The sequence below is a fragment of the Macrobrachium nipponense genome, chromosome 3 (assembly GCF_015104395.2).
Source record: "Macrobrachium nipponense isolate FS-2020 chromosome 3, ASM1510439v2, whole genome shotgun sequence".
Lineage (NCBI taxonomy): Eukaryota > Metazoa > Arthropoda > Malacostraca > Decapoda > Palaemonidae > Macrobrachium > Macrobrachium nipponense.
In genome coordinates this window covers 121,763,210-121,779,938 of record NC_087202.1, presented here as the reverse complement: position 1 = coordinate 121,779,938, position 16,729 = coordinate 121,763,210, and the positions used below count along the sequence as shown (strand labels likewise).

The 16,729-nt window shown below is 38.3% G+C and overlaps 1 protein-coding gene across 2 annotated transcripts in view; it reads left to right on the top strand.

The window, feature by feature from the left end:
* The window catches only part of LOC135222016 (SLAIN motif-containing protein 2-like), a 198,619-nt gene that overhangs the window by 99,070 nt on the left and 82,820 nt on the right, over window positions 1-16,729 (top strand). The window contains exon 9 of one of the 2 annotated variants that reach the window (XM_064260141.1): window positions 8,090-8,231. The exons of the other annotated variant lie outside the window; for it this stretch is intronic. Coding sequence (XP_064116211.1) covers window positions 8,090-8,231 — 142 coding nt within the window. The remainder of the gene's footprint in view (window positions 1-8,089; window positions 8,232-16,729) is intronic. 2 annotated transcript variants of the gene reach the window in all.

Sequence of the window (16,729 nt, the reverse complement as noted above, 5' to 3'; positions counted from 1 at the left end):
GACTGATGGACTGGTATCTGAAAGTATGTGTCCTTTAGATCGACTGTCAGCATAAAGTCTCCGATTCTGACTGCTTGTAGAACCGTTTTCGGAGTTTCCATCTTGAAACTGGTTTTCCATTATAAACAGATTCAGCGTTGACAGGTCTATTACTGTCCTCCATCCCCGTTGGCTTTGGGTACCAGGAAAATCCTGCTGTAGAAGCCTTTTGTCGGACTGCATACTTGTTGCACAGCTCCTTTTTCCATCATCTTCTTCACTTCGTCCTGCAGAATAGTGGCCTTCTGAGATTTTTGTGGGCATAAGTGACGTGGGGTAATGGTTGATCTGTCAGGGGCGGGGTGGGGTTACCTCGAAACGGAATCAAATACCCGATCCTGAGAACATCCACCACCCACTGCTCTGCCCCTAGTTCCTGCCGCACCTTCCAGTGATTTGCCAGGCAACCCCCCACTGGTGTGGCCGAGGTGATGGGAGGCGCCCATCCTATCTTCTTGAGCCTCTCCCTCTTCCCTATTGCCCCTTCCTCTGTTGTTTTCTATTGTGAAAGGGACGATGAGTTATCCTCTTTGGGGAAGAGGGTCTTGTGACTCTATTAGGGATGCTATGTCTCACTGTCTTCTTTCGAGACATCTGCTGTTGTCTTCCCTCCAAAGGAATAGTTTGACTGTTAGAGGTTTTCCTAACTGCCTGTTGCACCAACCTATCGTTAGTGTCCATCCTTCTTCTATCTATCGCTTCTTGCAGTATGACCTCTGGCAACAGTAGTTGCGATTCCAAGATATCCCCATTCCTCATTGCTAACAGGGAATCCAAATCCACATTGCGGCTTAGTCTAGCCAATGCTGCATCTCTCCTCATTAGCAGGATATTTGCCCAAACACTGGCACTTACGTTTGTCAGGTACGCAATCGCCTTGGACCTGACTGTAGTAATCTAATGAACAATGGTTCATCCAACTACTTTCCCTGTTTTTGCTTCCGAGGATGCAATTTTCGCCACTGCTGTTGACCAAAGGTCTAATCAGGACGCAGCCTGAAAGACAGAAGCTGTTGCTTCTAACGTGGCAGCCTCTTGGTACGTCATCGAAGGGCACTCCATTTTAACCTGATCCAAGGTTAATCCACACCTTAACCTTACAACATTAGGGTTCATTTGTCTAGACAGCAAAGGGACCTTCGTGTCGTATAATATTTCCTTTGCTTTATCATTGGAGGGGGAATAAATTTAAATGATCTATTAGATCTTAAGGAATTATCCCTCCCTGCAATCTTTGCGTTTACGTGTTGCAAGACCGATTCCGCATGACTCGAACAAGGCAATTCATAGGACACCTTGGTATCCCTCTTTAGTCAAAACGCCATGTCAATTCCAGGAGGAAGCATACTGGCCGGTGTTTCTGTCTCCTCCAAAATGGCTATTTGAATTGACGAATCAAATCAATAACCTCTGCATACGAGGCCAGAAACTCTTGGTTTTCTCCTTCCTCCGGCTCTAGTGTACCACTCTCCGTCACGAGAGATGTTGTCTCGCTTCTATCTTCTGACAGAACGGCCCGAATTCCACGGCCGCGGTCTCTTTGATCTTTGCTGGCCGCTGTTGGCTCGATCCCAGATAGTCAGCAGGGGAACGAGAACGTCTCACTCTTTCCCTGCTCACGGATCTAGAGCGAGAATCTCGTCTAGATCTCCAAGATGAAGGCTCCCTTAAGACAGAGGTAAGTTCGTCTCTATTAGCATTGGCATCGTTTCGAGCGTCGGCGAGCCCGGCCTCGGCCTTCTATCCAGACGGACACTGCCTTCCACGAACGTATCCGCCGAGGTTGCCAACTCTCTATTTTTCGTACTTTTATAGGAGCGTTATCGTCCTTCGTACTATTTTGAACGGCCCTTACGGCGAAACTGGGACCTGCATTCCATCCCCTGCTGCAACCCTTTCGCCGCCAACGTCGATTTTACCAGAGGTATCGCAGTTTTTGCGATCTGAACTGGCAACTCCAGCCTCGGCCGCTAGCTCGCCGGCCGTCACCTCTCTCGCTTGTTCGGACTCTTGCGAACGGCTTCGTCTGCCAACCTTGTGCTTAATAGCCACTGATTTTCCGACCTTCTTGCTGACTTGGAAATGACAGTCTTGGTCCGAAGAAGAGGAAGAATTGATTCTTCTCCTCTTGGCCCGAGGATCCGCTAGGAACTCCCGAATCCTCCTCCAACGCTTGACTGGCGCTCGCCGTGACGTTATCGGACTTAGCTATGACGCCGAACTAGAGAAGAGAAGAAGGCGAATCACACCACCTTTTTCTTTTTTGGTCTCTCGTATTCATTCTCTCCTCTATATCCTGTAATTTTGCATTACAGTTTGCATTGACGGATCAGAAGGCGTATTAGCGTCTGGGTGCAGCGAAAAGGCCGAGAATCGGTCTGTGACGTCATCACGCCTGCCATCTCAGAGTGTGACGTATGTGTGACGTCATCCCTCTCGTAGGGAGAGACTGAGAGGTTTCTGCTGGTAACCGCACGTTTGCTGCCAAATTACCTCCCACGTTCTGCATCGCTGTAAATACTGAGTGGGATGGTGAAGCAGCGGCATTAATTCCCATAAATTGCAAGCCCGGGGATGAGGAACATTCAGCGCTGCCGGACCCTGCTGGAACCGTGACGTCATATAATGCGCAAGCAGACCATCCAAGGTTGGTACGCCTGGTAGGCCTAGCGCTGACCACATACCATCTAACCTATGCGCTTGAGTAGCAGGAGCCTGGAACAAAGATGGCGGATCTCCCCCTTACTTGCTGGGAACAAAGGAGAGTGCAAATTATTCATAAAATTACCCAAGGCCCCTCCTGACGTTTCCGATACAGAACCGATAGGAGAAAACCGAAGGGGTATGAGACAATTCAAAAGCAGGTGGAGAAACATATGGAGCAGCTGGTTTATTACCGATACAAAAGGAGCCGGTAAGGTTTGGTCATCCAAAGATGGCGTCACCCCCCCCTTTCTTTTGTATTGGCTTTTCCCATAGAACTTCTTCCACTGTTCCACAGACCAACCGCGACAAACAGAACACGGATTAGTAACCGAGTACATACGTTTTCCTTTTCCCTGCACCTACTACACGTTGGATGAGGATCCGTCGACACCGAAGTTAGGAACCTAGAACAAGGGAAGCCACTGACTCCTGGGCATTTCCTTTGTCTCCTCTTCGAAGCGGTAGACGATCCCGATGTTGAGGCAAAATTCTCCATCATACCACGTATACACTCTTACCACACACTGATCACACTTGGAGAAAGAAAGAAAAAGGAATGAAAAATAAAAAATGAAATGGATAAAGAACGGGCAAACTGAAAAACGGCTTTAAATGAGATAGACGTAACATGTCTTATCTTAAAGGCGGTAGGAAAATAACTGATGGGTCACAGGTAGCCGTGGGCATTCTGGGTATACATGCCCCGTGACCTGGTATAGATGCCATTAGTCCCTGGATCTCACAAGTGTAATTTTAATTCTACCGGTTTCCAGCTTGGCGCTAGTAAATCCTAATGTTAAGACGAAGGTTTGTTTCGTGTATGAACAACTGAAGCTAAATAGCGGGAACTGCGGTGGATTCATTATCTACCCGACAATGTTCGGACCTGTTTTTCAGGCGGAACTATTCTGTGGAACTGGACCACAGATTCCAGTGGGGGGCCTGGTTCTAGGAGTAGAATCTCAGCATTCTGTCCGGTTTGCCCATAATGTGATTAGTATGGGATAATTATATTATCATAATACTCCTAGTCCTAGCAAATGGGTTCTGCTTACACATGGGCTATACTAATCATGTTATGACATTTGGGAGTCATTTCTCACTTGTGTCATTGGTGGAAGATTTAACTTTGCCGAAAGCCAATAATATCTTTTCAAGATTTTTTTTCCTCCAGTATTTTATGAATACTTACTGAACTTTATGATTTGAGTACCTCTGGGTCCCATGATGGAAAAACTCTGACACAGTTGATGAATATTGGCACGTCACTCCTGAATCTCCTTGGTACATTATCGAGCAATGAAAATGCTCGTAAAATAACAAAGCCAGAACACTAATTAGGGTGAATAAAAAAAAAAAAAAAAAAAAATTCAACTGGTAAATTCCAGTATCATAACAATGGAACAAGATACGTATGTAATGAACAATACAACGGTACCTCACTTATCGAACATTTCTTATGTCGAACTTTCCGTTTTTCAAACAAAATTTTCAAGAAAATTTTGTATCGTTTGTAGAACAAATGCTCGTACTTCGAACTGACTGATTATCTAGTTTATACTTGTATTCGATGGCCTGCTGGGTCTTAAAAGTTAAACTGTATTAAATTTTTTTTTTCATTTACAATATGTAGTTAATGATAACAATATTTGACAAAATAAATAATAGTAAAAAGCATTTATTATAAAATTTAGCTTTCAATATAACATTTAGCATAAAAGATGCATTAAATCGTACGTAACCGCAGAGACGTCACGACCAGCTGACTTGAGACTGAACAGAGAACGTTGATATGTTGAGGAGAGAAGGAGAAGAGAGAGTTAAATATTACTGTATGTATGCAAAAGCAATAACAATTCACAATTAAAGGGAATTTCCCAACAAATTTAACGTAATGATAAAATAAGGAAAACCATCAAATGCAATACAGAAAAAAATGTCTTAATTGAAGCAGTGTTTGGTGCGCTGAGTGAGACAGTCAAGTTGAACAATATTAACAACACAGTAAATGAAAGAACAAAGCTTTTCACAATAGAATTTAGCACAGATGATTAACAAAATTATTCGTCATTGTGGTGATACACAGCTAACCTGAGGTAGAGTGAGGGAGCGTTTATATTTTTGAGGAATAATGAACGAATGATTTCAAGTTATCATGCATCGGGATATAGTTGAGGAGAGAAAAGACAGTAAAATCTTTACTATAATATGTACATAAAAGCAGTACCAATTCACATAAAAATAAATGTTATTTCACAATAAATTTAATATACGTAATGATAAAATACAAAAACAATCAAATGCAATACAGAAAAAAAGTCTTAATTGAGCCAGTGTTAGGTGCGCCGAGTGAAACTGTCTAGTTGAACAATATTAACAAAACAGTAAATGAAAGAACAATGCTTTTCACATTAAAATTTAGCACAAAGGATTAACAAAATCATTCGTCATTCCAGTGATACACAGCTAACTTGAGGTAGAGGGAGGGAGCGCTGATATTTTTTAGGAATAATGAATGAATGATTTTAAGTTATCGTACGTTGTGGTATTGTTGAGAAGAGAAGAAGAGACAGTAAAATCTTTACTATCATATGTATGCAAAAGCAGTACCAATTCACATGAAAAAATATTTCACAATAAATTTAACATAATGATAAAACATAAAAACAAATGCAATTTGGTAAAAAAAAAAAAAAAAATTCTTGCCCGAGTCAGTGTTCAGTGTGCTGAGAGAGAGAGAGAGAGAGAGAGAGAGAGAGAGAGAGAGAGAGAGAGAGAGAGAGAGGGGAACAGCTCTGCTTCCCATTGACATATCAGCTGATCTGGGATGATTATCTGCCCAAATGACTTATATTTTTGTTACGGTAAAATACCAATCAAGTGATGATTGCTTTTTACAATTTTTTTACTACTGCAAAAGTAACTCACCCTTGTAATAAACAAGCACTTTTGCAGGCTGTCTCCAGGATTTAAAAGTGTTGTGTTTGCGTCTCTATGAAATACTCCCATATGATAATTAGTTAGCTTCCAGTGAAAAGTTTGCGCTATTGTGAATACTCATAACTTGAATCGCGTAAGATTGAGGTATTACTGCACCCATTATTTGCAGAAAATTTGCCTATTCACAGTATTTATCACTGAGAAATATTCACAAATTACTGTATTTTCATACCATTTTTGTGATATATGCACTTTTTGTGATACAACTTTAGCTCTTTGCGATGGGATGTTTGGTACCCATCCCATGTAAATACTGGGGTCTACTATACCATATGTGTATAGAGTATACTGTGTAGTGTAGGCTAGGCCACCATATATGTAGATGGTACTGATTACCATAGTGTAGGGTAGGCTATATTTAAGATATGATTTTTCCAGCAAGCGATGGATTTTTTCAAACCTAACCCCATTGTAAGTAGTAGAATAGCTGTATGTAGTTTAATGATAACTATATTCAACAAAATAAATTAAAGAATAAAGCATTTCAATATAAAATTTAGCATAAAAGATGTACAAAATCGTATGTCACCACGGTGACTTGAAATTGGATGAGGGAGTGTTGAGATTGTTTGGGAGGGGAGGAGAAGAGACAGCGTTTGGTTCGCTGAGTGAGATAGTATAGTTTAATGATAACCATATTCAGCAAAGTAGATAAAAGAATAAAGCTTTTAACAATAAAATTTTGCATAAACGATGAACAAAATTATATGACATTGTGTTGATGCACATTTTTGAGGAATAATGAATGAATGATTTTAAGTTATCAGGTGTCGTGATATTGCTGAGGAGAAAAGAAGAGACAGTAAAAACATTACTGTATGTATGTAAAAGCAGCATACCAGTTCACATAAAAAAATTGAATTGGAATTTCACAATAAATTCAACAAAATGATAAAACATGAAAACAATCAAATGCAGAGGGAAGAGACGGTGGGTTATTGGACAGGAGACAGGGGTCTGCTTCCCAGTGATTTACCAGCTGGGCCAGGATGATTACGTATTCATCCATTTCTTTCACTTACACTCGATTTGCCCACATAACTTCTTTTGGTTATAGTAAAATTCCTATAACGTGACACTTGCTTTTTACAATCTTTTAGGACTTTTTAGGACTAAAAGTAACTTTGCTTGAAAAAGAAACCCACAAAATCACTGTATATAACATGTTTACTTATAAGTATTTACATTTTATTTTACTCCACACTTGAGTACTTTCAGGCCCTATCTGTGGCCCATTTTCAAGAGATGTGTAGGTTGTCAGCCTGGGTCAAGGCCCAGCAGTCTTCTGGAACTTCTTGTTGAGCTGTCATTTATGTGATGGCTGTTCTGGTTTCCTTGAGAGTTGCTAATCTCCTCTTGTCGCTCTGATATCCTGAGCTGATGGTCAATGGGATTAACCCTTGTGGTAAGTGAGTGGTCACCAAAAGTCTGTTGGGCAGAAAACATAATCTCCAGGTCATAAGGGTCAATCTTAGCTTCTTTTAATATCAAAGCTCGGCTTATGGGATCTTCTGAGATAAAACCTTTGTTTCCTTCTATTACTTTAATATCTCTGATGAGTGCTCCTTCTACTACCCTCCTATGACTGATTTTATTGCTTTTGTATATATTATAAGCCTACTGTTCTTAAAATCCATCCTATGGTCATTTTCCCAGCAATGCCTAGGTATAGCACTCCCCTGAGAATTGAAAACACAAGGGTTATTCAGGAAGCTGTGAATGTGGATAAAATGATAATGAAGGGGAGATGCTGATGGCATGATCACATCCTTCACTATGCTAGGGATAATGGCATGTGATAATGTCAGTTGGGCTCCTCTGGGGACCAGAAGAATTGGAAGACACTGGCCTATTTTGATGAGAACTGTTAAAAAGATGGATGCTGGAGATTTTTTCAAGAGAAAGCACAGAAAAGACATGAGTGGCAGAATTTCACTGAGGCCCTATGCATCACTTGGCATTGGAAGTGATGATGGTAATTACTGCCTCTGAAAATATGAAACTGTAGACTTTGTATGATTTTTGGAATTATAAGATTCTTGAACTTTTTATCTTGAAGAATTGCCTTGAAAGAGTTGACAACCCATTGTAGATCATTGAATGAAACAGTTGAATAGAGTGGTTTTTTCTTAAAACTGTAAGTTTTATGATGAAAATTGGCTAAATATCAGTAAAAAGTGCTTGAAATACTGTACTGTAGATGCAAAATAATCTCCTTAGACAACAATATAGCTGATAAAATATTGCTGAAATTTAGTAAAATAAGTGCTTGAAATAGTTGCAGAATCATGTTCCTTTTATAGTTTAGAATATATGCAGTAGTATCTCAAAAATTATGTTGCAGATGCGTAGTAGATTAAGTGCACCCTCTCCTGTACGTATACCATTGGGTGGTGCATCCGGACTTCCACAGCCCACAGAAATTCCTAGACCTAAGCAACTGGTATACCTCGACCAGGATCCCGTTTACAAGCTCCTAGAACAAGGTTAGTGTAATTGAAGCTTTTGTATTGCTGGAACTCCATTTAGCCAGGTATGATCTAATAGATGTAGAAAGTAGTGTGTACATAGTTTATAGTTTTAGAATACCCTGAAAGATTATTTACTAATATTCCCTAAGTAACATTGTCAATCCTGAATTCCTGTTGGGTATCTGTCATATGTTTTTCACTTTGAGTGACTCAGTTAATGAATTAGTGTCTATGAGAGGTGAGAAATTAGCCAAAACCTACTTCCAACCAAAAATACTCATACATCAGTTTTCCATCTCATAGGAAGCATTGGCGTGGAGTTTATGTCATTAAAATTATGTTTTGATTTTTTCTCAAATCATTCTCAAACCGAAAGTATCTAAATGGCATATAGAAAAATAACAACACTATATGCAGTATTTTTAATATACCGTATATACTCATGTACGTATCATGTGAGTTCCTTTTTTTTTATACCAAATCACAATAGGCTAACGTCTTTTCCTCCATCTTTTTATCTTTCCCATCTTCTAGTTAAGTTAAAAAAAAAAAGTAAATGAGAATGCTAAAAGTATCGTAAGTAATATTATACAGGCGGCCTGCTGTTAACGGCGCAATCGCTCGACGGCGAATCGGTTTTACAGCTGTCATCAAAAATATTCTTTTAAAAAATCAGGCATTTTAAGGTATTTTTATGGCACAATTTTCGGTGAACAGCGCCACTAGCGTCATTATGTCTAACAATTTCATACATCTGTAGAAATACCGTTCAGCCCATGAAGGTTATGCAAATGATGTTAAAAAATTCTATAGCGAGTTATTACATAGGTATTAGAGTAAAATATATGCCTCTGATGCTGTTCTATGCCGAAAATATCGAGTTACTTAAGTGAAAATTTAGCTATGGATGTGTCGATTTATAAATGTTCATGCTTTTATGTTTAAAACGTGTATGAAAATGTATTACCTGTAGGTATTTTTTATTTCTGCACATAAATATGATACAAAGGCAGCTTTTGAAACTGCCCTTCACGTTATCAAATATGATTTTTTTTCATGTTCATTCTTGTAAGCCGTCTTCTGCTGCTCTTCCGAAAATATTGAGTCAAAAAAAGTACAAATTTAGCGATCTATGTTTCAATTTTATAAATTTTCATACTTTTATGTTTTAAAATGTGTATGCAAATGTATTACGCATGGGGTGTTTTTAATTCTGCGCAGAAATATGATACTAAGGCAGCTTTTGAAACTGCCCGTCACGTTTTTTCATGTTCATTCTTGTAAGCAGCTGCTTGCCGCTCTTCCGAAAATATCGAGTTAAAAAGAGTGCAAATTTAGCTATCAATGTGTCGATTTTATAAATCTTCATGCTCTTGTTTAAAATGTGCATGAAAATATATTACGTATTGGGTATTTTTACTTTTGTACATATGATATAAATTGCGGCAGCTTTCGTAACTATCCTCCACATTGTCAGAGGATGTTTTTTCATGTTCATTCTTGTCCGCCACTGTTTCAAAAACTGTATGCTGTTATTTCACTAATTATGCATCTTTTCCATAAATCCTTTAAAAAGTTATACATTACTTCACTGTATCCAATAATATTGTATGTATTCTCATATTATTGTACGTATTATAATATACTACGGCAAATCTAAGGTAGTATTCCGCGGAGCAGCCAATGTTTTGGTTGGAAATCAGCTGATGGCAAACACGAGTGTGTTTCGCCATATTTAACGCAATTCTGAGCGAATTTTCTTGCTTCCAGTTGGCATAAACGAATATCAAGATACTTGACTTATATGAGACAAGGTTATTTTTCCTTATACGACATGTTTTTAGGTGGAAATATATGAATTGAATATGTCTCGTTGTGATTGTGAACTTTTTTTTCGTTAACAGATTACGTTGGCGGCGTTTATTGCGTAAAAAATTATGTGATTCCGTTCGCAATTTTCCTTTATATCATCGTAATACAAACTTTACGTTATTTATCTTGTATCAGCGTGAAACTAACAGTAAAATGTGTTCTTTCAAGCACAGTAGTTTTGATTAAAATTATTTTATCTCAATTTTATCTACGGTTGTGTTTGATGGCATACGTTTACTGGAGTTTTATCCTTGTTGCCGATGCATGATAATAGTCATTAGCAGTGTGAACAGTTTTCTCAGCTTCAGTTATAACAAGGTTTAAATTTAACAGTATATTTCCCGATTGATCTTTGATCTATGCGTATTGATCTTTGTTCTATAGCAAATAAAGTTATTACATTATGATATCTCAGTTCTATTTTACATAACGTCATTTATAACAACTACGGTAATATGGAAAAACTCTCTATCACGAGAGTGTTCAAAATTATACACAGACTTTTTACACTTTGTATTATTGTGGACCCTTTAGAAAACTACGGTAATATTATACTATAGTACGATGATTGAAATACAAGCCAAACAGATGTTATCGAATTCGGTTGTACTTAGAAGAAAAGTTGTTTCACGTTTGGTTGTTCATGGCTGTACACATTTATGCAACGAGTATACTAACATTAAAACCATACTTTTATCATTCTCTTTTGCTGTTTTTGGGATAAAGTTAGGCTATTGTAATTTGCTTTCTCATAAAATTGGATTATTGTAAGACGAATTATTGTAACTTGAACACTACAGCTACCTGTACACTGTATAAAACCTTGTTATATCTTTACATACTCTAGACACCCAAAGGATTAAAGCTAGGCTTTTTTCACATTACAGTATTTATAATACTATATAATGTACTGTATACAGTAAATTCTATAGATCTATACTGCATAAATATGATTTTACTTATTGCCCCATCGCCGGATTAAGGCACCGTTTGATTGGTGTAGGGCGCTGTTAACTGGTCTAGAATTTCGAAAGAAGGTGTGCAGCGGCCATAGGCTTTCAAATCGCTTTGCGTCGAAAATCACTTAGCGTCGGCGGCCAGGAACGGCATCCCTGCCGATAACCGAGGGCCGCCTGTACTTGTTGTGTAAATGCATACAACCGTAAACAACCGAATGAGAAACATCATCTGATTTGTTATGAACAATTGAATCGGATAACAGCAGGTTTGTTTGCATTTCAACCATCTTACAGTAGTAGAAAATGACTGTGGTTATGTTACAAATGACATTAAGTAGAATAGAGCTGATATATTTTTACATTATATATCCTTATTCGCTTTGGAGAAAAGATCGGCAAGGAAATATACTGCTATTGTGCTTCAGCAATATGGACGAAACTCCAGCAAATTTCGTTATAGTATAATCAAACTTGACATAAAATTTAAGAGAAACTTATTTTAATTAAAACTATTGGGCATGAATGAACACATTTTAGTGTTTTCACTCCGATAAAAGATAATTACATGAAGCTCGTAGTATTATGATGAAATAAAGTGAAAATACCGAACGGAATCTGTTGATTCTTTTATATGCAATAATCATGCCCCCAGGGTTATCTACCAACAAAAAAAATAACTAAAGTTTCGTTCACAATGATATGTATGCAAGTCGTATTTTGACCTGAAAACTCTTTGTATAACTTAAAATAACCTTGTCCCATATAAATAGAGTATTTAGAGATGCAGTAACTAGAAGCAAGAAAATGGTTTTGATTTGAGTTCGGTACAGCAAAATAAACTTGCTTCGTAATTGCCCTCAGCCAATTTCCAAATCAAAACATTGATTTTTATGTTTGTATTTTATAATACAAATAGTAATGTAAAAATACATACAGTATTATTGGATACAGTGAAGTAAATCATAACCTGCTAATTTATATCTCGTGTATGATGTGACTCCTTTAAAATTATCTTCAAAATCAGGTCTTCAAAAGTTGCATGATAGTGAGTATATACGGTATTTTATAATACAGTAGTAATTGGAAAGGAAAAAAGTTAAAAAAACATTTTCAGGGTATGTTTGACTGGAAGCACTGTCTCATGGTAAACTTTGTAAGTCTAATGACAATTGACTCTCTTTTCCAGTTTTCTGTTGGGTATCCCCTGATAGTCGGAAATTTGAATTTTTTAAAATCTAAATAGTACACAGTAGGTGTTGCATTTTACAAAAGTGTAGATTTGCAATAGGCAATGCCACCTCTGATAAAAATTCACAAACATCCATGTGTCCTTTTACAAATCTCAGATTGTAATAAACTGCTTATTTTTAATTTAAACCCACAGAAACCAAGAGTATAGAGAAGGTACAGGATCGGCACACTCGTGATTTTTGAAGAATGAAAAAGATAAGATATTTTGGTACTTTACAAACTGAAAACATTAAATGGAATGCAGTCATGACTTTCTTGCATAATGCTTTTACCCTTCCACGTGGTGACTGACTTGAACATTTATATTTTTTCATAAGCAAATTTTGAGATAGCTATAGTCCTCCAAAATATAACCCAACAATTAGTGAGAGACTTTAATGCATGGAAAATTTGTCTATGTTTCAGATATGTGTATTGGATTTTAGATCAAGAAATGAAAACTTGCAATATAAAACTATAGTCTTTAGAGTACTTAGCAGAAGAAATGTATGGGAGGGTGAAGCAGCGTGCCAAAGTGCTTCCCTCATTATGTGAATCAGCATTTAAAGATTTCCTAGTGATTCTTTAAAAGAAGTCTTTGTTTGAGAAACATTTAATTATGATTGAGGGCAATAATGTAATGAAGACTATGCTAAAAATAGCATATGAAGATATTAACCCTCTTACGCCGATTGGACGTATTAAACGTCGAGTCAAAACTGTCTCCCGTATGCCGATTGGGACGTATCATACGTCGGCTCAAAAAAGTTTTTTTAAAAATTCGCGGAAAAATACTTATAGGCCTACCAGCCGAAAACTTTTGTATCACGCGCCTTGGGAGATGATGGGAGTTCACGGATCAAGGCGTGTTTTTGTTTACAATCGAACTACGCAGGCGGCGCAAGCGCGAATTTCTTTCTTATCGCACTAAAAAGTATCAGTGACACATCTCGGAAATTATTTCGTCACTTTGACATAATTATTGCACCATTTTAAATTATCCTTTACATGAAGTATTATATATGAAAATGTGCGCAATTTCATGACAATACAACTAAAAAATACTCATGATTGTAGCTTTTATCAATTTTGAAATATTTTCATATAAATAACGATAAGTGAAAAATTCAACCTTCGGTCAACTTTGACTCTACAGAAATGGTCGGGAAACGCAATTGTAAGCTAAAATTCTTATATTATAGTAATATTCAATCATTTGCCTTCATTTTGCAACAAATTGGACGTCTCTAGCACAATATTTCGATTTATGGTGAATTTAATTTATGAAAAAAAACTTTTTCCTTCCTTACGTTCGTGCGATAACTCTTCGATAAATTTTTTCGTGCGATTGGTCCTAATGTTTGCACCCTTTTAAATTTGCCGTTACATAAAGTTTTATTTTATATGAAAATGTGCGCAATTTCATGCACAATACAACAAAAGACAACCCATGGTTGTAGCTTTTATCAGTTTTGAATATTTTCATATAATACGTTCAAGTTAATGCAAAAATTTCAACTTTCGGTCAGCTTTGACTCTACCGAAATGGTCGAAAAAACGCAATTGTAAGCTAAAACTCTTATATTCTAGTAATATTCAATCATTTACCTTCATTTTGCAACGACTTGGAAGTCTCTAGCACAATATTTTTGGTTTATGGTGAATTTATGAAACAAAAAAAAAAAAAAATTACGTTCGGCGCGGTAACTCTTCCGAAAAAATCAGAATTTTTTTGTGCGATTGTCGAAATGTTTGCACCATTTAAAATTAGCTGTTTCATAAAGTTTTATATATGAAAATGTGCGCAATTTCATGTAGAATACAACTAAAAATGATTGAAGGTTGTAGCTTTTTCTCTTTTTTCGAAATATTTGCATATAAATCACGATAAATAGAAAAAAAAAGAAAAAAAACCACGTTCGGTCAAATTTGACTCTACCGAAATAGTTGAAAAAACGCAACATTGTAAGCTAAAACTCTTACGGCCTAGTAATATTCCGTCATGTTTCTTCATTTTGTGAACAAATTTGAAGTCTCTAAAACAATATTGTGATTTATGGTGAATTTTTGAAAAATATATTTACCTTCACCTCCGCGCGCCGATTCGCGCCGCGAAGTCTCCGAAATACGTACATGGCATTATCCTAATATTTGCTCCTTTTCATATTAGCCTTTTTTATAGAGTTTCATATATCAAAATGTGCGCAATTCATGAAGAATACAATAAAAATAATTGAAGGTTGTAGCTTTTTTCCATCTTCGAAATATGTTGCATATGAAAAAATATATATTAAAATTTCGACATTCGGTCAAATTTAACTCGTCCGAAATGGTCGAAATCTGCAATTCTAATCTAAAACTCTTACAGTATCGTAATATTCAATCATTTGTCTTAATTTTGGAAAACAAAATTGGGTAAGTCTTCTAGAACTATTTATTTAGAAATTACGGAGAATTTTTTGAAAAAAATAAAAAAATTTTTTTTGCGTTCCACCCGAGTTACGAATTCGTACATCATTTTGTGATAATATTTTTCCGGTGTTACTTTTATTGTTTTACAATGTATTATATATCAAAATGATCGCAATTTAGTGTACAATACAACGCAAAAAAAAAGTAACTGGTTAGCTTTGACCGTTTTCTGCACAGCGTGATTTGAATACATTATGTATGAATTTTTTTTTTTTCGCTACCATATATCGCATTATTTACATATGATAATGATATTATTTTTCATTTCTGATGGTTGCATTCTAAACTTCAGGCAATGCCAAAAAAAGGAGCCAAAAATGAACTCTTAATCTTCAAAAGTACGCAGCGCTGTATTTTTTGAAAAAATTATTTTTTCCACTTCCGCGCTCCACTCCAAACCAGGCCCGCATACGGGAGACGTTTTGATTTTTAGGGCTCCGGCTTAAGAGGGTTAAGACAATGTGACACATCTTTCCTCACGTTGCCAAATGTGCATGTATCCTAAATGGATGGTGAGGAGGAGAACAATTACATATAGTTTTGGGTCGGTAACTTTGGGTCATCCCTTTACATTAAAGGATCTCTTTGCTTTACAATCATGCCGTCTTGACAAACTGATAGTAGGTAAATATACAAAAAAAAATTTAAACTTGATTTATTAAAAGAAGGCCAACTAACCTTGTGAAAAAACACAGTCTAAAATTATAGTTTATATGACTTAAGACTGTTATTCCATCAAGAAGAGAGAGTGGGTGAGTTAACTGGTATTATTGATTTAAATTTGAAATGTTTTGCTCACAAATCTTCATATATAATAACAACTTACGGTTTCCACAAGGAAAGGGTATTCACAATCCACTAGTTGTTCTGATGGCCTATACTTACCCTAAACTACTTTCTTAGGAGAATCCTGGATGTCAATCTGGTACCGACCAGAAAAAACTGGTTATTCCCTCCTGACCCCAGCCAGGTATGCCCCAGGGTCGGAGATCACGACCTCTGACCAGCAGTCCTTTCCTGGTCACTGTAGCGTTAACACGCTCCAGCTTGTCGTCCGTTTACCAGCCTGTTTCCCTTTGTCTTTCGCTGTGTTTGGTGTGTGTGGTCTTCCGGTGCTTATGGAAGCTTCATCGCAACAGCATTGCCCAGGTCCAGAGGGCAGGGCCTGTGGGTCCTTCCTTTCACCTTTTAAGATCAATCCCCACACTTTGTGTAACAACTGTAGGTGTTGCCCTTGTTAGCGGGAAGCTACATGTTGTGAGTGCGCCACTTGTAGGATCATCAATGGAATCTGGCCTCAACCAAGCGAAAGAAGAAACCTCGTTCTCCGGCCAAGAAGGCTTCCTCGGAGGCTCCACGGGGTAGGAGCATGAGCCGTGGCCCAGGAAGCCCTTCGCTGTCACCTGCTCTCTCTCAGGATTCCCCGCCGGAGCGTCGGGAGTGTTCCCCTGTCCCCTATTAGCAAGGGGACCTAAGTGAGTATGTTGCCAGGTCCCCGCAAATGGTGGGACCCAAGGAGTCTGTTGTGGTGAGAGGTGTACCGTCGGACAGTTCATCTTTTTTGCAGGATTGCTGGGTTCATAGTGGCCTGTGGGGCGCACTGTCCATGGACGCGCTGTTTGCGGCGCTACATGTCTCTTAAGAGCTCGCCGCCAGCCGCAGACTGCGCCGCTCAGTCCCCCTGGGATTCCTGTGGGATTCTCCTCCTCCTCTTCCTCTGTGCTCCCAGCCTCCTCCCCAGAGGTGGGGGATCTTCCAGGTAGACAACGGGAGCTGACGGATTCTTCAGGTGTCCCCATCGGCCCCTGGTCGAGCACTTCCCGTACGCCGGGTAGGTCCCCCCAAAGGGAGGAGGCTTTCCCATTTTGGGGCCCCGCCTCCCCCCCCCCCCCCCCCCCCACCCCCCCCCCCCCCCCCCCCCCCACCAGGATGGAGGCTCTCGCTAGCAGAGGGAGCTCCTGGGGGGAGACCCTCCCCGTT